This window comes from Dipodomys spectabilis, unplaced genomic scaffold (genome assembly GCF_019054845.1).
Source record: "Dipodomys spectabilis isolate Male_0828 unplaced genomic scaffold, ASM1905484v1 ptg000163l, whole genome shotgun sequence".
Taxonomy (NCBI): Eukaryota; Metazoa; Chordata; class Mammalia; order Rodentia; family Heteromyidae; genus Dipodomys; species Dipodomys spectabilis.
In genome coordinates, this window is record NW_024870840.1 from 16236412 (window position 1) to 16263702 (window position 27291).

The following is a 27291-nucleotide window of genomic DNA, read 5'->3' on the forward strand; positions in this document are numbered from 1 at the left end:
AGTTCTGATTGGGCAGTGGGGAAAAAAAGGGGCGGGAAGATCTCCGGAGAGGAGAGAGAGGCGCGCGCAGGCGGGCTGGGGGCTGCTGGGAGGGGCTGGGCCTCTGGAGAAACGGGTGGGCGCGCGAGGGAGGGGTGGTGGGGGAGGTGGGCTCCGGTGCGCGTGCGCGCGCGCTCGAGCGCGTCGGCGCTGGAGCCGCGGGAGGAGGCGGGGGCTGAGGAGGCTGCGGAGGGGGCGGGTCTCGCCGGGCGCCACGTCCGCAGCCAGAGGCCGCCTTCGCCGCCGTCCCCGCCGCCTTCGCTGCCACCGCCGCCGCTGCCACCGCCGCCCGAGTCTTCTGGCCCCACAATCCGAGAGGAGTCCCGGGGCTGTGCCACCGCCGCTGCCTCCCTCCCAGGCCGCCCCAGCCCGGCCTCGGCACCCCGGCGCCGGCCCCGACCCCGCGGTGAGTGGGGGGCCGGGGGGGGGGGCGAGGGCGCCGGCCTGGCTTCCTGCCCTTGTCGCCCTCGAAGCCTCGGGTCAGCGCCCTGCACCTCACCTGCTCCCTCCGCGGCCCCGGCCTGGGCCTTTTCCGTGGGTGTGTGTGTGGCGGGGGTGGGGGAGAACTGAGCGGGAAAAAAGGGGGTGCGGGACGAAGTTGGGGCGGATGGAGCCCCGGCGGCGGGGCCACCCCTCCTCCCGGGCCGGGCGCCCCGCACCCAGCCGCCTGACTCGGCTGTCAGGCCGGGCCGGGGAGGGGGTTCCGGGCGAGAGCCGTGCGTGGGAGGGGGAGGGCGGCGGCGGCGGATGCCCGGCCGCTCCGGACCCGACCCGGCGATCGACGGCCCCCTCCGGGTTCCCGGGTTCAAGTACACGAGGCTCGGCCCCCCCCCCACCCCGCGCCTCCCCCGTGGCGGCTCCCAGCGCCCTTCCCCCGTGGGGGAGGCTGCGCTCCCACGCCCGCCCGGAACCTGCGAGTGCGCGGATGGAGGGGAGCGCCGAGCCCCGCGTCGCCTCTCCGCTCCGGAGGGTGGGGGGGAGAGGGGAACCGAGGCCGCCGCGCACACGCAGCCCCCCCCCCCCGACCCCCTCCGCTTGCAGTCGGATTTCCGGAACCCCGGGGTGGGTGTGGGGTGCACCGCGTGGGAGCGGGAGGGAAGAAGGAGGTGCCGGGCCGCGGCGCCCGCGGGGTCATTTTCTGTCTCTCCTGCCACGTCACTCCCGCGGCCAAAGGAAAGAAAGAGCCGCGCCGACGCCTGGAGGGAAGCCGCGGAGGGCGAGGGGCAGCTGCGGAGCCGCAAACACCTGGAGGATGTGTCGCACCTCGGTGCACACTGCTCGGTGCCCAGCTCGGTGGGGATCCTCCGCGGTCGTGGAAGCCTTGAGATTAACTCCCACTGGTGTGGAGGTGCACAAGGACTAACCCAGAAATAGTGGTAACGACACCCAGGTGTGTGTTTCCATGTCACAGACACACACGGGCATCCTCTTCGGTCTTTGTGTCAGAGACCAAGTTCGATTAAAAAAACAAACCAAAAAACTCTCCACATATAGGAAGCTTTGTTGGAAAAGTTTAAATGCTTTCTATGAATGCGATCTTTTTTTAATAGTTTAAATTCTAGGAAAATCTTTACCTTTCTTTGTTTCAGTAACTGGGTGTGTTTGCTCCTTTCCTACTTCCTGATGAGCTCTCACTGGGTAATAGATAAACATCTAAAGAGCAGGGTCTTTGGGTGGAGCTTGGCCGTTCACCTCTGTGGGTCTCAGCTACTTGAAGGACTTCAGTTGAAGGCCAGCCCTGGCAAAAAGTTACAGGAATTCCTCTCCTCTTAACAAACTAGCCAGATGTGGCGAGTCCCAGCCTCATGATCCCAACTAAGCAGGGGCTATAATGTAGGTAGGAGGATTGAGGTCCCAGATTGTCCTAGACAAAAAGTGGCAGAGTCTGAGAAAAAAACTAAATCCAAAAGGACTGGAAAGGGATGGGGGTTCAAGTGATAGAGGACATTCCTCATTGCAAGCAAAAAAGTCCCGAGTTTAAACACAAGTATTGCAAAAAAAAAAAGGGGGGGGGGGTGTCTTTGTATGCTTGTTCTGAACCCAACAGTGTAAGAGGAATGCAGATTGCATGATTTAGTGAAGATGACTCAGGTACTGGTTTTGGTGTCAATGCTATTTTAATTCGAGTTAATGTTTCCTTTGATATTGTCATGTCATCTGTGTGCCCTTACAAGTTTTACTGATAGATTACTTTTTCTCCCTTGCCAGCCTCATGCCTTGTTTGTAGTTTATTGTTCATTTAATGGGAGGGTCATCTTTACAAGCAGCAAATTCAGTACAACTAGATGATTCTAAAAACAGTAAAGTAGTGTCTTAGTATACACTGATTCTTGCTGTATGTGTTTAGAGCTCTGTTGTCCAAATGTATTTTTGAAACTCCTTGCAATTACTTTGCAAAGAAACTGAAGCAGCATGGCCCTGGTGACTCATGCCTGTAATCCTAGCTACTCAGGATGCTGAGATAGAGGATTGCAGTTCAAAGCCAGCTGGGGCAGGATTCCCTGAGACTCTTATCTCCAATTAACTACTCAGAAAAAATGGAAAGTGGGGCTGTGGCTGAAGCAGTAGAATGCTTGCCTTGAGCACAAAGAGGCTCAGGGACTGCACACCCAGGCCCTGAGTTAAGCCCCAGGACAAGTATAAAAAAACAACAACCTGAAACAGAGTGAGGATGTGAGATGTGTATAGCACATCTAGAAGGGTTTAGCTTGTTGATGAATAACATTTTGAAGCACCTTTGACAGTAAACTCAAGTGTACTGTGTTTTGTGCTTGAGTTCATACCAAGTGTTAGTGTGATTATATTTCCTTGGTACTTTAGAAGGGTGGTAACCATAGGCAGATTTGTATGCTGTCTTTAGACTGTTTTCATCACACACAAAAAGCTTCAATTTATACATTAGATGTTACTGAAACCCACAAACAACATTGATTCATCAGTAATTTTAGGCTTCTCTTGAAAAAAAAAAACCAGAGGTTTCCATGAGGCGTTTGTTTACTTATTTCTATTATTGGAATAAATTACCCTCTAGGGAATAGTGTTGTTATTAATATTTGCTGAATACATCTGCCAGCTGCTATCTTTGATGCTATTGTACTGGATAAATTATTCCCTGGCCCTTCCCCCTGAAACTAACTGCTGATGAATTTGCTGTCATGCTATATATACAGTTACAGTAAATAAGTCTTTCACATTGCACAGACTTTTAAAAACACACATTCAAGAAGTTTTAGTTTGCATTGTAATAGTTTGTCCACATATCAGGATTTAAAGACAAAACATAAAAAACATACTTTGCTTTGGTCTAAAGGCTCTTGTCCATCATTTCCAGTGCCTTAGGAGTTCCTAGAGAACAGTTCCTGGGAAGTGGAGCTGTGGCTCAAGTGGTAGAGTGTTAGCCTTGGGCAAAAGACCCTGAGTTCAAGCCCCACAACCGACCAAAAAATGTGATATGCAGAGGACAGTTCCTGCATGTTCTTAAATGAATAATTGATTAACGTTGTACATATTGAGATAAGGTATTCTTGCTAATTGTGAACTTTAGTTTTGTGTAAAACCTTAAGTGCCAAACAGGATAGCCCTACAACATACAAAATAATAACATTTTTCAAAATGTCATTTTGACTGTTCATTAGTACTAATTCCCATGTGTATGCTTTTAAAATTTTATCCGCAGAGTATTTTTTAGGTGGTTAGGAGTATGTTTATTTTCACAAGTCTCAGTTTAAGACAAATAGCTGTACTGCAGTGGTGGTGGTGAGGAGGGTACACTTGTGTATAAGTGTGCCAATCCTAAGGCTTAAGCCAAGGGCCTGAGCTCTGGGCACTGTCCTGAGTTTTTTTGCTCTACCACTTGAGCCACAGCTTCACTTTCAGCTTTTTGGTAGTTTAATTTGGCAATAAGAGTTTCATGGCCAGACACCAGTGACTCACGCCTTTAATACTAACTAGCTACTCAGGAGGCTGAGATCTGAGGATCGAGGTTCAAAGCCAGCCCAGGCAGGAAAGTCCGTGAGACTCATCTCCAGTAAACCACTAGAAAACCCCAACTGGTGCTGTGGCTCAAGCGGTAGAGTGCTCACCTTGAGCTGAATTGCTGAGGGATAGCGCCCAAGCCCAGAGTACAAGGCCCACAGCCAGGGGAAAAAAAAAAAGAATTTCATGGACTGTCCTGTACAGGTTGGCTTTGAACCTTGATCTTCAGATCTCAGCTAGGATTATAGGTATGAACCACCCACCAGTGTCAGCATAGTAGTAACACTCTTCCCCAGATTTTGCTTTCCCAGGTTTACTTACCATGGGCAATCATGGGCCATATCTCTAGTCTTTGAGAATGTACTTTGAAGCAGTGAAATTTCTTTTTTTTTTTTTGTCAGTTGTGGGGCCTGAACTCTGGGCCTGGGTGCTCTTCCTCAGCTCTTCAGCTCAAGGCTAGCGCTCTACCACTTGAGCCACAGTGCCACTTCTGGCTTTTTTTGCTTATGTGGTGCTGAGGAATCAAACCCAGGGCCTCATGAATGCAAGGCAAGTGCTCTACCACTGAGCCATCTTCCCACCCCAACAGTGAAATGTCTTAAAAAAAAAAAAATTCCCATGTTTTCATTTTGCTTTTTGCTCTGTGTGGACTTAAAAATAAAGTGTTTTAAATAACTGTGGATTAAAATATACACATCATGTCTATTTTGTGGCTTCTGGAAGCCACTAGATACCACTGCCTACTCATTAAGCACAAAACTAGCTTGGGATTTGTTTTCTTCCTTCCCTTCCCTATTTTTTCCTCCCTTTCTAACTAAAGACTCCAGCCAAATGTTGATACATGTATTTTCTTTTTTTTTTTTAACTTGTCCTGGGGCTTGAACTCAAGACCTGGGTACTTGAGCCAATATGTGCTCAAGACACTCTACCACTTGAACCACACCACTAGTTCTGCCTTTTTCTGAGCAGTTTATTAAAGATAAGAGTGTGATGGACTTTTCTACACAGGCTGGCTTCAAACCACAATCCTCACATCTCAGTCTCCCAAGTAGCTAGGATTATAGGTATGAGCCACTGGTGCCCAGCTTGCTATACATATTTTCTAGAGATGCTTCATGTTAGCGTGGTTACAAACATTTTTGTCCTATGTGTTTTCACAAATATGAATAAGTATGAATAAGTGTGAATAAGATATTGAAATTACAAAAGTAGTAATCAGAGGAGAAGTCTTAAGGGAATATAGAGGAGTATAGGGGGTAGAATAGGTACAACTATGCAGCCAAAGAAAACCCTACCTAGTTTTCTTTTTCTTTTTTCTTTTTGTTGGTCATGGAGCCTGAACTCCAGGCCTGGGCTCTGTCCTTGAGCTCTTGAGCTCAAGGCTAGGGCTCTTCCACTTGAGCCACGGCACCACTTCCAGCTTTTTCTGCTAATGTGTTGCTGAGGAATCAAACCCAGGGCCTCATGCATGCAAGGCAAGCACTCTATCACTGAGCCTCCTTCCCAGCCCCACCCTATCTAGTTAGGCTGGCAGTTTAAATACAAGCCTCCTCAAAGCCAAAAAGAGAAGAGACACACCATATCTTTCTAACTTTTAAGTTGAAAAAAGGTACAAATCCCAAAGAAAACTTACTAGTTTTTGAAGGAAATGACATTTTCTAAATATTTAAATGCCTTTAAAGAAATGACCTAGATATATAGCGTTCCACATTAGATCTATGCAGTGATATGGCGAGTAATGTCCATAACAATATTGCACAGCTAATGTAGTAATAGTCCCCATAAAGCTATTTGTCCAGTGTTTCTTGCCATAGGCAATAATAGTCCTTGTCATAACTGAGACCAGGTGAATTTGAAAGAATACAACTGATGGTGGGTCATGTGTGTAATTCCACTACTTGTATGGTAGAGATCAGTGTAGGCAGTTAGCAAGACTTCATCTCAACAACTAAGTGAGCCTGTAATTCTAACTGTAGAGGTGGCAAAGGTAGGAGGATTACTGTCCAACACCAGCTGCAGGTAAACATGAGGGTCCTATCTGAAAAAACTAAAATCAAAAGGGCTAGCAAGCATAAGGTGTTGAGTTCAAACTCTCAATATCACCAAAAAAGAAAGTATTTTTGAAATCCTTGGTTTCCAAGGCCTATTTTTTATTTACAAAAGTAGTACATGTTTATAGCAGAAAATTATAATTACTTCATATGCGTTTATAAATGTATGTATATATTTAGAAATACCCTAGCATGGCAGGCATTTTCCACCTTCTGTACCTAAAACAATGATTAGCTTAATTATGACTTGTTAATTAGTGTTACATTGTTAGTACAATATTCTTCATAGCTCTTGTTTGCATATGGTTACAATAATTTAGGCTTTAAGAATGTATTACCAAGAAATGTTTAGTTGACTGTTAGCTCTAGTTTTTTTTGTTTTTGTTTTTTTTTTTTGTCAAGACCGTTTATTATATGGAGCTGGGTGCTGGGACTTATGCTTATAATTTTAGCTATTCTTTTTTTTTTTTGTCGGTCGTGGGGCTTGAACTCTGGGCCTGGGCGCTGTCCCTCAGCTTTTCAGCTCAAGGCTCTACCACTTGAGCTACAGCGCCACTTCCGGTTTTCTGTGGTTTATTGGAGATAGGAGTCTCACAGTCTCTCCTGCCCGGGCTGGCTTTGAACCGCGATCCTCAGATCTCAGCCTCCTGAGTAGCTAGGATTACAGGTGTGAGCCACCAGCGCCCGGCAATTTTAGCTATTCTTAGCTGAGATCTGAACATACCAGTTCAAAGCCAACCCAGGCAGGAAAGTCCATGAGACTCCTATCTCTGATGAACCACCAGAAAACCAGAAGTAGAGTTATGGCTGAAATGGTAGAATGCCAGTCTTAACTGAAAAAGCTAAGGGAAAAGCGCCCAGACCCTGAATTCAAGCACTAGTACCAGCACAGAAAAAAAAAAAAAAAAAAAACTAACCCAAGGGCTTTGCATGGTAAGCAAACACCTTACAGTGTGTTACATCCCTAGCCCTAAAATGTAAAGTTGCTTTTCTTTTTTCTGTTTGTGGTGCTGGAGGACAAACCTAGAGCTACTCTCAGCCACTTCAGATGAAATAGTCCTGTGGTAGATGTTTTAAAATGTTATTTATCTGAGAAAAGTTAATTAAGTCTTAATGTGTACAACATGAAATATGTTTGTATGGATTGCCTTTTTTTTTTTTTTTTAGGAAATCATGAATCAGGCAGATAAAAATCAACAAGAAATCCCATCCTACCTTAGTGATGAACCACCAGAAGGTAAGTGTATATATATAACACTAAGAAAGAAAATATATTGTAGTGATTTAAAGCCCTGATTCTTTTAAAATTAAAGAATTCTAACCTATTTACCTGATCAGCAAACATGTTGCAAAAATAATTGAAGAGTCAGGCACTGGTAACTCATGCCTGTAATCCTACCTACTCAGGGGGCTGAGATCTAAGGATCTTGGTTTGAAGCCAGCAGGAAAGTCCAAGACTCTTAACTTCAATTAACCACTGGAAAACTGCAAGTGGAGCTGTGGATCAGAGTGGTAGAGTACCCAAAAGCTCCCAGGCCCTGGGTTCAAGCCCTGTCACACAGACACACACACTTGAAGATAAACATTTTAAGCTTCTGATGAGAGGCATGAGACTTGAACACTGGAAGAACAATTTAATTATATAAGGTTTATGTCCTGTTATATTTTAAGACAATTTCACAAGCAAGAATGTTTTTTCGGGCTGGGAAGGTGGCTCAGTGGTCGAGTACTTGCATTCATGAGGCCCTGCGTTCGATTCTTCAGCAGCACGTAAGCAGAAAAAGCCAGAAGTGGTGCTGTGGCTCAAGTGGTAGAGCCCTAGCCTTGAGCTGAAGAACTGAGGGATAACGCCCAGGCCCAGAGTTCAGGCCCCACGACTGGCCAAAAAAAAAAAAAGAATGTCTTTTCATCTATAAAGAGAGTAAGGCAGAGAAAGGAGATGTTTAATTTTGATGCCCTGCATAAGATACATCAACCTAATTCAAGAAGCAGGGTTTTGTTATTAAATTCCTATTATTCCTATTACTCACTATCAGTTTGGAGTCCTTTCATCCTTTCTTCCTTTCTTTTGGGGTGGGGGGGGGAGCAGGCGGTAATAGGGCTTGAACTCTGGGCCTGGGTGCTGTTCCTTAGATCTTTCAGCTCAAGGCAAGTGCTCTGCCACTTGAACCACACCATCATTTCCAGTTTTCTGGTGGTTAATTGGAGATAAGAGTCTCACAGACTTTCCTGCCCAGGCTGGCTTTGAACCATGATCCTCGTGAGTAGCTAGGATTACAGACCTGAGCCACCAGTGCCTAGTGCTTTCTTCCTATCTTAATACATGATCTTGGGGCCTGCTTAATTTGTCTTTCTAAATCATAAGTCTCTTTTAGTTTGAAAATTATGACACCATGAATCATTTTACTGTTGTGCTTCCTTCCAAAAGCCTTGGAAATACTAACTACTCCCCAAATCCCCTAACTATCAGAAGTGACTATGGGCACTTCTTGCCTACTTTTGAAATGTTATGCAAGAAATGACTTTCATGGAAAATTGCATGTTCATTGTAGAGATAGAAGTCTTGATGATAGGTATTGTGTTTTGTTTGTTTTGGTTTTTTTAAAACCAGTTTTGTTATACACTGTCCAAAAGTTGCTTCATATGTTGGTAGGCACAAATTAAATCATTAGGAAAATAGCATAATAAAAACTGACCTTAAGAGAAAGTGGAGGATTTGCCCGGCATGGTGGTACAAATTTGTTTAGTGGACAAATAGCTTACTACCTTAACTCCTTTTTTAAAAGAAAAAGATTAATTTTAGAAGCTTGTCATAAATTGTACATTCTTTACAAATATTATTTTGTGTTTCTGAGAGAGGGTCTTGATGTATGTACAGCCCAGGCTGTCCTTAAACTCTCCATCTTAACTGCCATCATCCTAGTCTTTGATTTAAAGGTGTGCACTGCTTTGCTCTGCACAAATATATGTATTTCTTTTCCTGTTTTCTTTTTCTGTGACTTGTCTTTTACTTTCAAAGTTGTCTCTTTATGGGAAGATTTTATATTACTATCAAATTAACAACAAAAAATTTCTTTTGAGACAGGGTTCTTCTATGTAGCCCAGGCTAGCCCTGAACTTTTCTTTTTTCGCCCGTGTATGTGTGTGTGTGTGTGTGTGTGTGTCTGTCTGTCTGTCTGTCTGTCTGTCTGTCTGTCTCTCTTGTCTGTGTGTCCGTGTGTCCGTCCATGTGTCCTGGAGCTTGAACTCATGGCCCAGGCACTGTTCCTGGGTTCTTTTGCTCATTGCTAGTGTTATATTGCCTGAGCCACAGGTCCACTTTTTTTTTTTTTTGTAGGGAGAGTGGTTATTAGAGATAGTCTAAAGGACTTTACTGCACGGGCCAGCTTTGAACTAAGATCTTCAGATCTCAGCCTCCTGAGCAGCTAGGATTACAGGTGTAAGCCACCATTGCCCAACTGGCCTTGAACTTCTAATCCATTTGCCTCAACCTCTCCTGAATGCTGGGATTATAGGAACATACCAACACAATAGGTTTTTTGCTTTCGTTTTTATTAAGGTATAGTATAGAGGAGATACAGTTTTATAAATCAGGTAATGAGTACTTTTTTTTTTTAACACTGTCATCCCTTCCCCTTAGTTTCTCCTCCTGTCCCTGCCCATAAGTTGATTAGTTCATTTTCAACATAATGTCTACTGAGTACCATGGCTGCATTTCCTTGCTTTATTTTTTTTAGGGCTAGAAAGGCTAAGTCTCAATGAAAGAATTAACAAGTACTTTGTGGGAAGAAGTTAGGTAAGGGACAAAGGCCACTGAGGAACATGATTGTCCCGGAAGGAAACAGAGCCTCAGGAATGTCTTTGTAAGCCAATATGGAAAAGCAGACAACTTACAGAGGGAAGAGATAACTATAATAATATTTATCTTAACCAAGAAAACTGTCTCGATTAAATGCAAATGAACCAAATCAGGCAAAGCAACAACATTTTACTGGAGTATTATTGAAGCATTTGGCTGTTACCCTCAAATCAGGATTTTTACTCTTTTCCTAATGTTTTTTACCTTGATTATAAAAGAGTTACCAATTAAGCAGGCTTTTCCGTTGTTTTTTTTTTGGTTTGGTCGTGGGGCCTGAACTCTGGGCCTAGGCACAAACTGTCCCTCAGCTCTTCAGCTCAAGTCTAGTGCTCTACCGCTTGAGCCACAGCACCACTCCCGGCTTTTTCTTTTTGCTTATGTGGTGCTGAGGAATCAAACCCAGGGCCTCATGCATGCAAGGCAAGTGCTCTACCACTGAGCCACCTTCCCAGCCCCTTCCATCGTATTTTTATAACTCTTAAGCCATTTCAGTTAGTTAAAAATTTGCATTATATGTTATTAGTTCTAATAAAAACATTGGCTTAAAAAAATTAACTATAGCCAAGCGCTGGTGGCTCATACCTGTAATCCTAGCTACTCAGGAGGCTGAGATCTAAGGACCATGGTTCAGAACCAGCCTGGGTACGAAAGACCGTGAGATCTTACCTCCGATAAACCACCAAAAACCGGAAGTGGCGCTATGGCTCAAGTGGTAGAGAGCTAGCCTTGAGCTGAAGAGCTGAGGGACAGCGCTCAGGCCCAGAGTTCAGGCCCCATGACCAAAAAAAAAAAAAGCTACTGCAGACTGGTACAGTGGTTCATTCATACCTGTAATCCCAGTTACTCAGGAGGTAGAATTTGGGGGAAGATTGTGGTTCAAGGTCATCTGGGACAAAAAGTATGTGAGACCTCCATGTCAACTAATAGCTGTGTAGCATGCTGTATACCTGCCATTTCAGTTATCCACAAAGTGATATTATTCCATAAAATTTAGAAAATATCATTGCTTACCTAAATTACTCCCTAAGTTACTGGGCTACGGCGAAAAGGCCTGTGTCTGTTAAAATCTGGTGTATTCAAGCTTTATGAAGTCTTCTTGCTGGTCATTTCTATGAGTTTGAAGTTACATGTAGATTTGTGCTACTCTTTTGTGTGTGTATGTGTGAGTCCTGTAGACTGAACTCAAGGCCTGGGCTCTGTCCCTGAGCTTTTCTGTTCAAGGTTAGTACTCTTAACACTTGAGCCGCAGCTCCAATTCCAGCCTTTTTGTTGGGGGGAGTTAATTGGAGAGTAAGAATTTCAAGGGCTTTTTTGCCAAGGCTGGCTTTGAACCATGAGCCTCATCAGCCTCCTGAGACTGAGTACGGTGACATACACTGGTGTATGCCTATAAACTTAGCACTTCTGGAGGCTGGGACAGGAGGAATACAAGTTTAAAACTAGCCTGTCTCAGGCTAGTGAGACCCTGTCTCAAAAAATAAGACTTGAGCTGGATGTTAGTGGCTCAGGCCTGTAATCCTAGCTACTCAGAAAGCTGAGATCTGAGAATTGCAATTCAAAGCCAGCCCAGGCAGGAAAGATGCTCCAATTAACTACCAGAAAACCAGAAGTGGTGCCGTGGCACAAAGTGGTAGAACACTAGCCTTGAGCAAAAGAGCTCCAGGACAGCATCCAGGTCCTGAGGTTAAGCCCCAGGACTGACAAAAAATAGACTTAGAACTGGACAAAGATGCCATAAAAATGTATACCACTGTGCCCTTAAGGCAGGAGAGACTTGTGTCGGCAGTGCAGCTGGCCTCCTCATCTCTAACCTCCTGACTAGGAGATCATTTTAAAGACGTTAGATCTGACTATGCCATGCTGTTTTCTCTCCTTAGGTTCAATGAAAGACCATCCACAGCAGCAGCCAGGCATGTTGTCCCGGGTAACCGGGGGTATCTTCAGTGTTACAAAGGGGGCCGTGGGTGCCACCATTGGAGGCGTGGCTTGGATTGGTGGGAAGAGTCTGGAGGTGACCAAAACAGCAGTGACAACTGTGCCTTCCATGGGAATAGGGCTGGTGAAAGGGGGCGTGTCTGCTGTGGCTGGAGGAGTGACAGCTGTTGGGTCTGCTGTTGTCAACAAAGTGCCCTTAACAGGAAAGAAGAAAGACAAATCAGACTAAAACACGGAGAGACGCTTGCTCCTCACAGCACTATGATGCCAGTGGCATTGAATTGCTAAATTATAGACCTCAACCAAGTCACCTGTTTTGGACGTGTATCTTCTAAACTGCTGTGTTGAAAGTATTGATGGCTTTCATCTATAAAGAAGAGACCAATACTAGCACAGTATATGAAGGTTTCTCATACTTAAGTTCCAGCTTTTTATCTGGTAAAATGTTACACTTACTCAGTTGTAACTGAAGATATGGTATGTTTCAATATTTACTATAAGTCTTTCAGTTTGACTAAAAATGTGAAAGTTGAATTCAGTAGATGATCTTTACAGTTCCATATGTACATGTGCCAGGTAATTCATACACCCCTTATACAAGGGACCTTGAACTCCATAAACTGTACCTTTGACGTGCCTAATAGCTTCAGATGTCTTAGTTTTTTATACCGTAGTTGTGTAGGCCAAGAGGCATTCTTTCCTTGTTTTAGCTGGCAAAAAGTAGCAGGAATTCAAAATGTTTAAAAGAAAAGATAAACGGTTCTATGATACTGCTAGTCATCTTTTGTTGGACATGTATTCTGTTCATTTACTCATTAATGCCTTACAAAAGAAAACATCTTTTCTAATACCTTCAGTATATGTAGTTCTTAGGATTATTGACCAGTTCTTTAAAAGGTTGTTCCCTGCTATCCCTTGGGATCCCGTCATGAGTTAAAGGTATTTCTTGCTGTCAGTGGCTAAGATAGTGCTTGCTAACTGTTGTGTCAGTGGTTAAAATCAAGTTGTGCACTTCAGCTTGAGTTCATACTCCATTGTTAGTACATTTAAAGTCCCTAAGGAACATTGCTAAGCTGGTTGGAAGCTATGAGTTTCATATTAAAGAACAGATATGATTTTAAGTTCTTAGAAATTACTCAGAATATCTGAGATAGAAAAAAAACCCTTTACCCCACTTCTGTCTTTAGAATGTCTTAAATTATCAGCAGCTGTCTCTTAAAAATACAGAAACAACTATAAATATGTGAAGACTGACTTAAATTGAGCAAAATTGGCCCCATATATTAGTTTTGAATGTAAAATGTAAATGCTTTCAAAAGGCTTTAAAATACATGATAGTCCTTCAAAGCTGCTGTGGACATGGTACCATTTTTCAGGTCAGTTTCAAGCAGGGAACTTACATTTTTCAGTTTGGGTGATCAGTGTGACACGTCTTAAAATGTGCCATCACATCTGTCATTCTCAAAGATGACTTAGCTAGAATTTTTTTGGTTTGGTGAAAATTTAACAACTGGCAGGTATATTTGGCATTCCTTTTAATTGAGGGTTCTGGTCCAAGTCAGAAAAATCTTCATATTTTTTCTTTATGTCTGGAGATTTATCTCCTCTGCCCCTCATAAATTTCATGGAGGAAGAAAGGGGTGATGTCCTGAAATCAAGCCAAAATGTAGAGAACCTGAACAAATCAACCTAACACCTGAGCCTTCAGTGTTTGCTTGTAGCCACTAAATGGTATTATTAATAATACATAGGCGAGTGGATAAGAATGTCACTTTTAAAACCTTCCAGAAGTGTCAGCAGAGATTTGAACAAATCTACAAAAGGTTCTTGAACTTTTTCCTGCTTATTTAAAACTTAAAAGTCATTAAGGACTTCAGTTCACAAGGAATTAGTCATTTATTTCATGGTAGTATGGTTAGGACATTTGTTGGTCTATTCGGTCAGATTTCTTAACAAATGGGACTGTTTTTTAAATTCCAAAGTTAACAGACAAATAGTAAATGATCTAAATAATGGTATTGGAAAATTTGTTTCCTGCTGTTTAGAAGGAATACTGCTTTGGTGCTCGTTTGTATTTCTAATTTATCTTCTGTAGTCATAGGCTCTGCTGTGCTTTGTACTTGAATTTTTTTCTATTTTTTTTCTAACTTACTATATGCTTGCATATTTATTTTCAACTTTGCTTGTCTTTAATATTGCTTGAGAAAAAAAAGGCTATAATTATAGTTTTCTGCTACAGAAAAGCTACCCTGGTATATTTTATCTCATCACGATTGTTTTAAATTCTAAACTACAACTTTGTTCGGAGGGACTTCTGCAATAATAGCAGACGACTGTCCAAAAGTACAGTCAGATAAAACTTTTTAGTGGAATGAACTTGCCATCTGATGACATGTACAGCTGTATACGTGAGTCTTTTCCAGTTTATTTACATAGACTAGCAATTTGACCTGTTAAACAGGACTAGTTCACTTGAAGAAACTATGGTTGTTGTATACACCTGGAGGCATCTGTTATTCAGCTTGTTTTTTGAGTGGGTATTTGGCACAACAAAGATAAATTTGTGTCACCCGCTTAAGTGACTGATCTAATAATATCAACATTATGAATCCTGTACTTAGTGAAATGTCAGATGAAAATAATTGAATAATGTTTTTTTTGTATTAAAAGGGATGGGAAAAGAACACATAAATCTGTTAATAGAGCACTATGATCTGTAAAGTTGGAATGCTTCATGAAGATCTAAAGAAATAAAAGAAATTTTAAAACAGGGTAATCTTAGAACTTTTAGTTATATAGTTCAGACAGTGCCATAGCCAGTTCTCAATTTTTGTGATAATGTACATACATGACATCCTGGAATAATATGTATTTTGATGCCAACACAACAGTAAAATACAAATATATTTATATCAACTTAATAAAGATTAAAATGCAGATTTCTAGGTTTTATCTCAACTTGCTGAATCTTTGCAGGGTGGGGTCAGGACCATATTTGTTTGTTTGTTTGTTTTTATTATGACAGTCCTGGGGCTTGAGCTCTGGGCCTGAGTGCTGTCCCTAATCTGCTTTTGCTCAAGGCTAGCATTCTACTACTTGAGCCACCTTACCACTTCTGGCTTTTGGCAGTTAATTGGAATATCACAGATTTTCCTGCCCGAGCTGGCTTTGAACTGCAACCTTCAGATCTCAGCCTAAGTAGCTAGAATTACAGGCATGAGGCTGGGCACCCAGCACCCAGCTAAGGACCCCATTTTATCATCTTCTGTGGGTTGTTCTTGTGTACACTAAAGTTTGAAAACCAGAGGAAGAAGTGGCGAGCAGGGAGCTCTCTTCTCTGTCCTCTGTAACTAGAGAGCCAACTTTAAATCTCACAGTATGGCCCTGATTTGCTGGGTCCTCTCCTACAACATTGATTTTGAGAGATGTATCTTTTTTTTTTTGTCGGTCGTGGGGCTTGAACTCTGGGCCTGGGCGCTGCCCCTGAGCTCTTCAGCTCAAGGCCAGCGTTCTACCACTTGAGCCACAGCACCACTCCAGTTTTCTGAGTGGTTTATTGGAGAAAGAATCTCACAGATTTAACTGCCCAGGCTGGCTTTGAACTGCGAGCCTCCTGAGTAGCTAGTATGACAGGCGTGAGCTACCGGCAACAGCAAGAGAGATGTATCTTTGAAAATTTTTTTCTAGTGAACTTCCTTGCCTCAGTTATCCTATCCTGTTCCAAGTCTACAATATCATTCACTGCCATGGCTTTACATACCATCAATTTGCAAATGATGCCTGGATATATACCTCAGTGCTGACTTCCCACAACTGCAGTTCCCGCTGGGTTGGCTCCTAACCATTTCACCACTGACCCTAACTACCAAGGTAATCCTCCTGTAATATAAGGCATCAGGATAGTTTATGAGTATCACTGGTCATTTGTCAGAATTAAATTCCCCACGGCTGGGCTGGGAAGGTGGCTCAGTGGTAGAGTGCTTGCCTTGCATGCATGAGGCCCTGGGTTCAATTCCTCAGTACCACAATAAGCAAAAAGAAAAAAGCCGGAAGTGGCGCTGTGGCTCAAGTGGTAGAGCGCTAGCCTTGAGCTGAAGAGCTGAGGGACAGCGCCCAGGCTCAGAGTTCAGGCCCCACGACCGGACCCCCCCTCCCCCCACACACACAAAAAAAAGAATTATTAAATTTCCCACGGCTTCTCTTACCCTTAGAATGAAATCCTGCTCCTTGGATCATGGAGAGGACACAAGAAACTTAAATAGCTCCTCTTGTGTTAACTCTTCCCATAAGTCAGCCCTGCTCCATTTATCTGGTTTTTTTTTAAATGCGATGTTGGGGTTTGAATCCAAGGTTTCATGCATGCAAAGCATGTGCTCTATTGCAAAGCTACACCATCTAGCTTCTAGCTTTCTCCTTTTCCTTAACATGTTTCACAGACATGAGGATGGAATATCTACCTCAAGTTTCCTTATCTATATAGAAAAGGAACTCAGGACCCTAATGCTTCTACTGCACCTACCAGTGGTGCTGCATGGCATCTCAACCAAGGACCTGGTTTGGACAGAGAGGGTGACCTGGATTTGTGGAAGAATGGAAAAGATACTGAGTGTTTATTTCACTATGCAAAAAAGGCCATATATAGATGTAGCACATAAATGTTCAATATAAACAGTTTGATTGCACATGTGGTACAAAGTTCAGTCTGTACAGTTGAAAGCAAGCCAGTTTTTATCTGGGTAAGCTTTATCTTGAAACACGACTTAGAAATGAAAATTGAAAAATGTTACCATTAAAATTAATACCAGGAAGTGGCGCTGTGGCTCAATTGGTAGAGCACTTGCCTTGAGCTGAAATGCTGAGGAACAGCGCCCAGGCCGAGAGTTCAAGCCCCATGACCGACAAAAAAAATAAAAATAAAAAAAATAAAATTAATACCATACCCTTTTTCTCATCGGCTGAACAGGATTTCCCCAAAGCTTTCTAGAAAGCTATTTCAAATGATACAAATTTTAGATTATTTCAAATTAGATTGTACAGAGATTTCCTGAAACTCTAAAATTTTGTTTTCATTCATTCATTTTGGCACTTCAGGAGGGGGTTGCTTATATGTAATTCTATTTCTAGATCAGAAGTCAGATCTTAATAAACCTGGGCTCTAATTACTTGGCAGCTGAATGGCCTGTCTAAGCTTGTTTCCCCATCTCAAAAATGAGGAAACCAGTGAATGCATCTCAGTGTTTCATATGGTCAATTTGCAACAGATGGACCACAGAAATAAGCTGTTCACTATTCTTTTTGCATGGGTTGATTCTTGGTTCACAAACACAAGACAAAGTGAGTTTTCTCTAAAAGCGTGTCAGAAGCTCGCTCCCTTTTCACTACCACTGCGCCACAGTATTCAGACCACAGGAGAGATATGTATGTTCCAGGGCTTGTGGGGAAGGCTGGAGTTGCATGTTAGGTGGGTAAAAATGTCCCCACAGTTTGAACTAGGGTGTGTGCTTCCCAGTCCTTTCACAATGCTTCATACAAAATACCACACTGATTGATGTGTCACTTAAAAGTACCCAAGGAGCCAGGCGCCAGTGGCTAACACTAGCTACTCAAGAGGCTGAGATCTGACGATCTCTGTTCAAAGCCAGCCCGGGCAGGAAAGTCTGTGACACTCTTATCTCCAATAAACTACCAGAAAATGGGAGTGGCGCTGTGGCTCAAGTGGCAGAGTGCTTGCCTTGAGCTGAAGAGCTGAGGGATAGTGCCTAAGCCCAGAGTTCAAGCCCCATGACCAAATAAATAATAAATAAAAGTACCCAAGGAATAAATGTTCAAGGCCAAAGGAACTTTATTCTAAATAAAGACAATTTCTATTTTACAAGTACAGCCAGAAATCCACTATTAGAGGTAAACAAATAATTCTGAAGCTACTATAGGCATTTCAAATGACTGGTTCTTATAAATTCAATTGCTTCTCTTTGTCAGTCTCACTTTGATAGACACATAGTGTGTTACTTTTACTCTTCAACATTTAATGGTGCCACAGGGTTAAAAATTGGCCTGTTTTTGGCTTGAATTTTGCCAAAATTAGCCTCAAACTCCTTTTTTGTTCCATTTAGATTTGTCAGATGTCCATCTTTTATTCTATAGCCCAAAGAATTCAGCTTCCTTATTCTGTATTGAACTATCTGTGGTGTTAATTCAAGAACCATCGGTGTCTCTCTTATCTGAGTTATGGAAATTCCTTCTTTCAATAGTCCCTGAAGTCTCTCTTCTAAAACTGGAACAGGGTAATATAAAAGAGCAGGACATTTCACAACTAACTGCTTCAGGTCATGATCTGTGCATCCAAAAGCATTTTTAGCAAAGGAAATACTATTCTCTACACTTTTTGGGCAGAGTTGAAAAAGAAATCCTTTGAGTTTGGACAGAAGTTGAAGGATTTCAAGGTCTGTGAAATCTTGCTCCTGGAGAAATCGCAGTGTTTCCTTTATAACTTCAGGAGAGTTTAACAAAATGAATGGATTCTGGCTTAATAATTTTAGTAGCCAAACTTTCATGTTGGCCTCAGAGCCACCCAGACTTAGATAGCTCTCCTGAAGAGTCATTATCATTTGCTTATTTTTCTCAACAGGGTGATGAAAAATATTAGATGCAGTTGTCAAAAATCTGCTAATGACCACATTCTTGAGTCCCAGCTCTTGAAAGAACTGAACATTCAGTTTCCGGTTCTCTTGGTCCTTAACAGCAAAGAATGATTCTGGAAACTGCTCTATTAACTTGATTAACTCTTCCTCACTTCTGCACACCAACTGCCAGAGTTTTCTTTCAGTATCAACAGCAGCTGGACTACAGACAATTGCTTCAGGACAGCGTTCCAAAATACTGGCTATTGAGGTCTCCTTGGCACCTAGTTGATGTAAAAAATTTGCAATTTCTTCAATGTAAGTTTTATCCTCCAAAAGTACCCATCCTTTTAATCTACGAATTTTCCTGACGTCGACTGAGAGTTTAAAGAGCTTTTCCACTGTTCTTTTGTTTTCTCTGTTGGACTGTGTATCGGTGGTGTAGGTGAAACAAGAATAACAAGGCTTGTATTTTGGAGTTGGTTGTAGCTTTCTGAAAGAACACAGCCTGCAAGGCTGGGATCTCATCAGCAACTTCCATAGCATGCCTGCAGTTTCCTGGATAAGGATGTACTCATCACCCCTGTCAGAAAGAAGATAAAGGAGCACTGACTTTCAGAGAACAGTTCCTTACCAATCTGAGTCAGTAGTAAGAATGGAAAGGGATTTGAAAGGAAAGCTTCTTTGATGGGGATGTGGCTCAGTGGTAGAGCACCTGCCTAGCATACTCAAGGCCATGGGTTCAATCCCTAGTACAGCCCCTAGGTTCAGCAAGCATAAAAGAAAAACTATTCATGTGGAATATTTGACACACTCTGTTAAATAACTTTTATATTAACCTGTTATAATACACTTGCTCATGACTTAGATATCTCATACTAGAAATGTAAGACTAAACTTATAGTACCTCCTATTGGCCTATTCCAGCAGTTTCTGCAGCCACAGAGTAACTGTGGTGATTTCATTTTGTTGTAGAAGAATTTGAGTCCTTGGTCTTACTTACATTACTTATAAATAGGACAAAACACTTTTGTCAGTTATGGGGCTTGAATTTGGGGCCTGGGGGGGGGGGGGTCCGGTCGTGGGGCCTGAACTCTGGGCCTGGGCGCTGTCCCTCAGCTCTTCAGCTCAAGGCTAGCGCTCTACCACTTGAGCCATAGCGCCACTTCCAGCTTTTTTCTTTTTTTTGCTTATGTGGTGCTGAGGAATCGAACCCGGGGCCTCATGCATGCAAGGCAAGCACTCTACCATTGAGCCACCTTCCCAGCCCCTAAATGGTCCTTTATGAATCCTACTTCCTTTAAAAGTTAGCCTCTTAGATTCATTTAACATTTCCTGGTGTTAGCTAAGAATTGGAATCAGTTCTATCCATAGTTGAGTTACCTCCTTCCACCATTTCTGCACACCCTTTCCTCACTCCATGATTTCTGATGCCTCCTTTATTTCATATCTTTTGTCTTCAGGAAGTATCTCATCCCTATCCTACTTTTCAGTTTCCTGAATGGGTCAGGAGGTTCTGAGTTCCAGCCTCCACCGCATACTTGGCTCTCTGCCAGAGTATGGTAAAACCATGTCTGGTCCATTCTACATCTACCCTGGACAATGACCTCATCACACCTGTAGCCTCCTCCACTGCCCCAGTCTCTCCTTCATGTTCAAGCTTGCCTCTTATCTGAACAAAGAGGAATTGCTCTCATCAAGCATAAGCCTACCATTCTTTCCCCTTCCCTTCGGTTCTACCTATTATTGTAGGCCCATCCATGCTCCTGTGCTGATGTCTGCCCTTTCTGGTCTGAAAACTTAGAGCCCTTCTTTCTCAAAGATACTGCAGCTTTGGTTGTAGGCCTCTTACCATGAAGCAAACACCCCAATAAAGTGAATTACATGGACTTTTTGGTGAACCAGTACAGATAAAAGTGTGTGCTCTCACTATACTATTGCACATTAAGTGTGCACCATTATACCTAAAAATGGATATACCTTAACTTAAAAAAAAAATACTTCATTGAGCCAGGTGCTGGTGGCTCAGGCCTGTTATCCTAGCTAGTCTGAGGATCTAAGGATCACCATTTGAAGCCAGCGTGGGCCGAAAAGTCCCAGTGAGACTCTTATCTCCAATTAACCACTCAAAAATTGGAAGTGGTGCTGTGGCTCAAGTAGTAGAGTGCTAGCCCTGAGCACAAAGAGGCTCAGAAAGTACTCAGGCCCTGGGTTCAAGCCCCACAACCAACAACAAGAAGAGGATACTTCATTGCAGTTAAGTGTTGGTGGCTCATGCCTGTAATCCTAGCTACTCAGGAAGCTGAGATCTAAGGATTATGATTTGAAGCTAGCCTGGGCAGAAAAGTCTCTGAGATTCTTATCTCCAGCAAACTACTCAGAAAAAGCTAGAAGTGGAGCTGTGGCTCTAGCCCCACAATAACCTGCACAAAAACAAAACAAACCTCTTGGTGGGGAGGGAATTGCTAATCATCATCTGCACCTGCTACAAGGTGTAATCTCTCTGCTGGTGGCTGGTTTTGCCTGGGGCGATGTGTCCGTTGGAGCTCCTGTGTGAGCACATGCACTGGAAATGAGCACTAAGATCTTTATTTCTGAACAGAAGGTTTGAAGAATGAGCTCAAACTATTCAGTAAATGATGTTGCAAACAGGTGTGCTGCATCGAGGCTTTCCTGTGCCATTTCTAGAGCAAAGGCAGAGTAGATTCAGTTTTAATTCCTAAGGGCCCTTGGATTTTCAAAATGTTAATGAGCCCTGGTTTCTTTTGAGTTACCAGGTCCATTCGGTAGCCTTTACTTTGATGCTTTGAAGCTAGACAAAGACTTCTCTCACTATGCAAGTGCTAAATGCCGACTTCTTTCACTATAAGGCTGTTTCATCTCCACTGAAAACCTGTCATTGAAGTGCTGAAGATAACCATCAGTTGTCTTCCCTAGACCTTCTAGATACCTTGCTATAGTTTCCACAGCTGTGCATGTGGCTTCTTGGACTCTTATTTATAAAGATGGCTTTCCTTTGAGCTCACAAATCACACTTCCGCAGCTTTCTCACTTCTCTTGGCCATTACAGAACTTAAGAGTCTGTTCTGGATTAGGCTGTGGCTAGTTGGATCTGTGCAGATCACTCAAACTTTCTCCAGGCTATCTCACTTGCTTACTCGTGTGCTTTCTGTAGAGTCCCAGTTTATATTTCCTCCAATAATTGATCCACTCACAACTTGGCTATTTGGAATAAGAGGTCTGGCAGTATACCTCTCAGCTCTTGAGATGCCTTCTTCACAAAGCTTGGTCATTTCTTTGATTTAAAGTGAGAGGGTGGAACTCTTAAACACTTAAGAGGCTACTATAAAGCGAAATTTCCTGTTTTGTTTGTTTGTTTGTTTTTGTACAAGACTGGGACTTAAACTCAGTACCTGACACTATTGCTCTTTGGCTAGCACTCCACCAATGGAGCCAAACTCTCAACACCTATTGTAAGGTTTTAAATTTGCATATTCAATATTGTGTCTCAGAGAATAAGGAGGTTTAAGGAGAGAAAGAAAAAAGGAATGGAGAGAGGAGAAAAGAGGGAGAGAACACATTCAGCACTTAATGACTTCGTTCACCACCTTACATGGGGCGTAGCTTACAGCATCTAGGCTCACAATGTCACCATCACTGACCACAAAACAGGTAGAATGAAAAAGCTTCAAAGTGAGAATTTCCAAAATGTAAGAGACGGAGTGGATACACAGGCTCTGCAAAAATGGCACTAACAGACTTGCTTCAAACGAGCTAGCACAAATCTCAACAACAACAATCCACAGCACTAGCAGGAAAGCAAAACAGTAAAATGAAGTATGCTTGCATTTGATCCTCCGTTTTCCCACCTTTCTTCTCCCACACCTCCCTCTCACTACTCCAGCTACAGCCATCGCTAGCCTTTGCCTTCAGCTATTTCCTTTCCCCTACTTCAGCTATTTCTTGCAGATCCTCTTTCTACTTCCTGTCTTCCTACTTATTTAGCTATCAATAAAGACAACGTCCAGGCATTTAAGACCAATGCGTAGTTTCAGTTCCTCTTTGACCTCTACAACTTTTGGGTTAAATGGCCACTTCTCTCAAAGTATTCTTTCATTTGACTTGGTCCATGATACATCTCTCCTGCTTCTCTTTCCTATGCCTCTGGCCACCCTTGCTCTTCTCACCTCTTCTGGTTAGGTTCTGGTTACCTGTATTACAGTTGCTGAAGAGATCTTGCCCTTGTCCAGGGCTTCCGTTAGTCCATATGAGATTCTTCCAGCTTCTCAAAATAGGATCTTGTAACCTCTCTGCAAAGGATTTTACCTATACTTCGGATAAACATAAAAATAATTCATAGGAATGCTTTACCATGACCTACACAGCTTCTTGGGCTCTGCCACCACCTTAATCCCCACTTCCTCTTCTATACCAACTGTACCCAGTGCTCTACCTATGTTGCCTTTGAAGTCTGTGAGCTCTCTGTGTTCAAGATGCCTAATAACCATTAGGTATAACTGTCACTATTTTTTTTCCAGTCCTGGGGCTTGAACTCAGGGCCTGAGAACTGTCCTGAACTTCTTTTTGCTCAAGCCTAGCACTCTACTACTTGAGCCACAGCACCACTTACAGCTTTTCCTGAGTAATGTATTATTTCATGGCTTTTCCTGCCCCAGCTGGCTTCGAACCATAATCCTCAGAACTCAGTCGCCCGAAAAGCTAGGATTACAGGCGTCAGCCCCTGGCATCCAGCTTTGGAATTATTTTTATGTATTTTATTTTTTGTTAGTCGTAGGGCTTGAACTCTGGGCCTGGGTGCTGTCCCTCAGCTCTTCAGCTCAAGGTGAGCATTCTACCACTTGAACCATAGCACCACTTCTGGCTTTCTGGTGGTTATTTGGAACTGAGTCTCACGACCTTTCCTTGCCTGAGCTGGCTTCGAATCACGATTCTCAGATCTCTGCCTCCTGAGGAGCTAGGATTACAGGCTTGAGCCACCTCCACCTGACCAGCTTTGTAATTCTTAAGGAAAGTTCTTAGCCTTCCTGAAGGTGAAGTTCCTGTCTCCTTCATGCACTTTCATGGCATGGATTACAACTGCATGGCTTATCATAGTTGCAGCTGTGTTCCTGCTCTCTCAGCAGTCCAGGGGCAGAGAACGTTCACCACGATGCTCCAATGAATTGTTCTGCTACCTTTCCTTCATCCACCAGCATGGGACTCTAGGAGGCATTCCCAGCAGGCTGATCACCCCACAGACCCTTCCACAACACCCTGCTCTTTTTCTCTGACACTGAGACTGGAACTAGGTATCTGATGCTTTCACTCAGTTGATAATGCTTCCAACTCCAACACCCTGCTATTGACTCTGCTGTGGCATTTGGCATACTCTTGTAAGCTGTTCATTCATTTGACCAGTAGGATTTGGTTTGTTTTTAAAATCAACCTGTTCCTGGGTTATTATGATAGGTACTATCTCATCTGCTAAAATGACCCAGCCCAAATGAGAACTTGACAGCCACAGATTCCAGAACAAAGGACTTAGACCTACAATATTTGCAAATGATCTTAGCAGGATTCACCACCACCACCATGAAGCATCTGTATTGGATTTAAAAGCACTGGGAGGGCAGGGACTGGGTGCTGTTCTGCTTTATCCCTTTAACAAATAAGGACCCTGGTTCATTGAAGTGCAAAAATCAGTGTTTGACAAGTGAAACTGGATGAACAAATCAAGTTCAAGAAGCAATTTAGAAGCCTGGCCCAAGTGGCCAGCTACTCAGGAGGCTAAGATTTGGCTATGATGGTTCAAAACCAACCGAAGATACTCTTACCCTCAATCACCAAAAAGCAAGAAGTGGAGCTGTGGCTAGAGTGCTACAGTGTTAACCTTGAGAGAAAATGCTAAGGGACAGCACCCCCCCCCCCCCCAAAGCAACTTCCTGTAGAGTGTAACACGAGTTACTGGAACCACACTCCTTGAATTAAGGCAAATGGCTGAGGAAGTAACTTTACTTATCCCTGCCTCAGTTTGGCCAACAGGAACAAGGTAATACTACTTCTGGCAACAGTGCAGACTAAACGGGGTAATGCCATAAGTTATTTATAATAATAATCTTTCCCATATACAAACTGGTTAGTACCATATAGTCCATTTTAAGATGAGGAAACATATCCAGGGTTGCAACAAATGACAGAGCCTGGATTTGACGCCCCCCCCCCCGTCCTCTGCTCCCTCCCCCGCCCCCCTTTTCTGGAGTCCTGGTCAGTCCCGCGTCCTCCATGCTGTAACCAGTAATGCTCCTGGTCAGCGTGAAATCACGAGGTTTCATGTTTCGTAAGAGTTTCTGGAGAGTGGATTCCACTTGTATAATACACATCACTTTTGTAGCCAAGACAGTCCCCTCTGTAACTCTGCTCACAGTTTAAAACAATCCCAAGGTTTTACCAGCAAAGGAAAAAATGAAAGCCACAACACTTTGCACCTGTGGTGCTTCGGGTTGGCCCAGGCCAGGGCTTCTGGCCCGCATGCGGTCCGCAAGCGAGCGGCCACCGAGCAGACCGCACAGGGGGTCAGCTTACCCGGGGAGGGACGCCCTCTCTTAGCCAGGTGCCCGAATCCCAGCTCCGTCCTCCTCCACCGGTCCTCCCTCTGCAGCCCCGCAGCCCGTCTCCTCCGAGGGAGGTAGGACAAGGACTAGGGTGGGAGCCATTCGCCCGCAGCCAATCAGAGCTCGGGAAACTGGAGTTCCCAAAGCCACGCCCCATAACCGCCCCAAGTAGCCAATCAGACCTCGGCACACAAGCTACGCAACCCTTACGCAGCGCGGGGGCGGAACTGAAACGCGGAGGCTGGCGGGCGTGGGAATCTGTTTTCCGCAGACGGACCTGGCGCTGGCAGTGCCCGCGCCTGACGCCTTCCACCCTCCCTTCCCAGCAGTTTAAATTCCAGGCGCTTTGCCCCCCACACAATGTCATAACCCAGAAGTTAAAAAAAGAAGGAATAATTCAGAAACTTTGTATTTTATTATTTTGCTAGGCCGGGGGCTTGGACTCAGGGCCTGGGCGCTGTCCCTGAGCTTCTTTTGCTCAAGGCTAGCCCTCTACCTCTTGAGCCACAGTGCCACTTCTGGCTTTTTGTTTATGTGGTCCTAAGGAATCAAACCCAGGGCTTCCTGCATGCTAGGCAAGCACTCTACCCCAAGCCATCTTTGCAGCCCAGAAACTATTTTTAAACAATTGTCAAAATAATTTTCTTTAAACACCTAAAGCTTCCTTGAAATCTAAGCTCTCCACAGCCACTTCCGACCCTGCCCCTACCCATGCAGCCATCCTAAAAGCCATTCATCCATTCATTCATTTCCCTCTGTGATACGTTCACTCAAATACTTCTTTTTCTCATCACTTGCCAAGTGGTTACATTCTAATTGTGTGTTGATTCCCAACCTTACAAACCAAACCAAACATTTCTCCTTAAAGACAAGAGCTGTCACTTATTCTTGTATTTAGCCACCTAAACTACTTACATTCATGCCATACCTTCTAAGGGCCAAGTTCGTGAAACTGCAATGAGACTGTGGTGGTGGGAAAGGTAAGCAAAATAACATAACCTCCTGTCCTTATTGAAGATAAAGACGATACCTAGCTGATCGCAATCACAATTAAGTGCTGCCAAAGTCCTGCGTGTTCTGTGTGCATGGACTTCTTTCCCAAGCTGATGGTCTCTTCGGCTTGTGTTCCCAAGTCTACTGAAGTCTTAATATTGCCCTCTCATGTAACAATGCTCGATAGGAAATGGACTCATTACCTTGCTCATGTAACTGTAGACCCCTCTGCAGAGTATCTTTCCAATAAAAAATTATATTAAAAAAGAAATGCAAATAAAATATTGCCCTCTCCTCCGGGAGTGAACATTACTTTTCTGTAAGCATGCTTGGCATACACTTAGCTACTTAGGAATTGTCAATAAAATCTGAGCCTAGCCTTAGAAAGCAGGTTATGTTCAACAGGCTTTGTTTAGAGGAACTGACATTTGCACTTTAGCCTCACTGAGTGGAGCAAGAGTTCTGGCTCCTTATCTCCAAACCAACTTGATATCCAGATACTGTGGATTAACTTAACAGCTAGTATAGAAAATGGGCAGGAATGCATGTTCAGCAACGGGCCTACCTCAAGGTTACTAGCACTAAACTACTCTTATTGTATGTGAACTTACTGCAAACCTTTTCTTGAAACGAAAGAATTTGGAGTCCTAAAACTTGCAATTAGAAAGAGAGAATTAAAGTAGGAAGGCATATTAAAGTAAGAAGGAATATGAACTCAGAATTAAAGTAAGAAGGAATATGAACTCAGAGCTTAAAAACTACATGTTGCAATAACTGGCCAGACATGTTCACCAAGGTACTGGAAGCTTGCACTCAGTTCCATACTATTGTATGAGAAATAAAAATATATTTATGAACCTCTATTCTAATCAGTACTTGAATTTGACTGACTCAGCTGCACCAACTGTATAAAAAAAATGCTACCCAGACTTTATTTCAAGTACCATAACAGTACCTTTCCAAGGCTATATAATAATGAGGGGGGAAAAAAACCAACAACCCTTACAGAGTTGGGCACCAGTGGCTCAGGCCTGTAATCCTTGCTACTCAGGAGGCTAAGATTTGGAGAAGTAATGTTTAAGGCCAGTCCGGACAGAAAAGACTATGCAAGTCCATCTCCAATTAACCAGCAAAATATTGGACTGAAAGTGTGGCTCAGGTGGTAAAGTGCCAATGAAGCAGGCAATCTGAGAGTCTGAGGCCCTGAA

At 43.4% G+C, this 27291-nt stretch overlaps 2 protein-coding genes across 5 annotated transcripts; one reads left to right on the top strand and one right to left on the bottom strand.

The window, feature by feature from the left end:
- The first annotated feature begins 262 nt into the window (after window positions 1-262).
- Window positions 263-14804, top strand: Tmem263 (transmembrane protein 263). Of its 2 annotated transcripts, none has more exons than XM_042693232.1 (3): window positions 263-445; window positions 7233-7302; window positions 11802-14804. In XM_042693232.1, the coding sequence occupies exons 2-3, from the start codon at window positions 7239-7241 to the stop codon at window positions 12086-12088; spliced, it is 351 nt and encodes a 116-aa protein (XP_042549166.1). In that variant the 5' UTR covers window positions 263-445; window positions 7233-7238; the 3' UTR covers window positions 12089-14804. The 2 variants fall into 2 exon arrangements, with proteins under 2 accessions (XP_042549166.1, XP_042549167.1); XM_042693233.1 differs by lacking the exon at window positions 263-445 and adding an exon at window positions 1189-1429.
- Window positions 14805-17683: 2879 nt separating this feature from the next.
- On the bottom strand, window positions 17684-25163 carry Mterf2 (mitochondrial transcription termination factor 2). 3 transcript variants are annotated; one of them, XM_042693163.1, is made up of 3 exons: window positions 25062-25163; window positions 22691-22805; window positions 17684-19062 (listed from the first exon to the last, which is right to left on the bottom strand). In XM_042693163.1, exon 3 carries the CDS (start codon window positions 19023-19025, stop codon window positions 17871-17873), a length of 1155 nt encoding a protein of 384 aa, XP_042549097.1. In that variant the 5' UTR covers window positions 19026-19062; window positions 22691-22805; window positions 25062-25163; the 3' UTR covers window positions 17684-17870. The 3 variants fall into 3 exon arrangements, with proteins under 3 accessions (XP_042549097.1, XP_042549098.1, XP_042549099.1); XM_042693164.1 differs by having other exon boundaries at window positions 22691-22810; window positions 25062-25162; XM_042693165.1 differs by lacking the exon at window positions 22691-22805 and having other exon boundaries at window positions 25062-25161.
- Between the last annotated feature and the right edge of the window lie 2128 nt (window positions 25164-27291).

Coding starts and splice junctions, on each gene's coding strand:
- Tmem263 (XM_042693232.1), top strand. CDS start 7,239: ATGAATCAGGCAGATAAAAATCAACAAGAAATCCCATCCTACCTTAGT. Junction 7,303..11,801: donor TAGTGATGAACCACCAGAAG/GTAAGTGTATAT, acceptor TTCTCTCCTTAG/GTTCAATGAAAGACCATCCA.
- Mterf2 (XM_042693163.1), bottom strand. CDS start 19,025: ATGCTATGGAAGTTGCTGATGAGATCCCAGCCTTGCAGGCTGTGTTCT.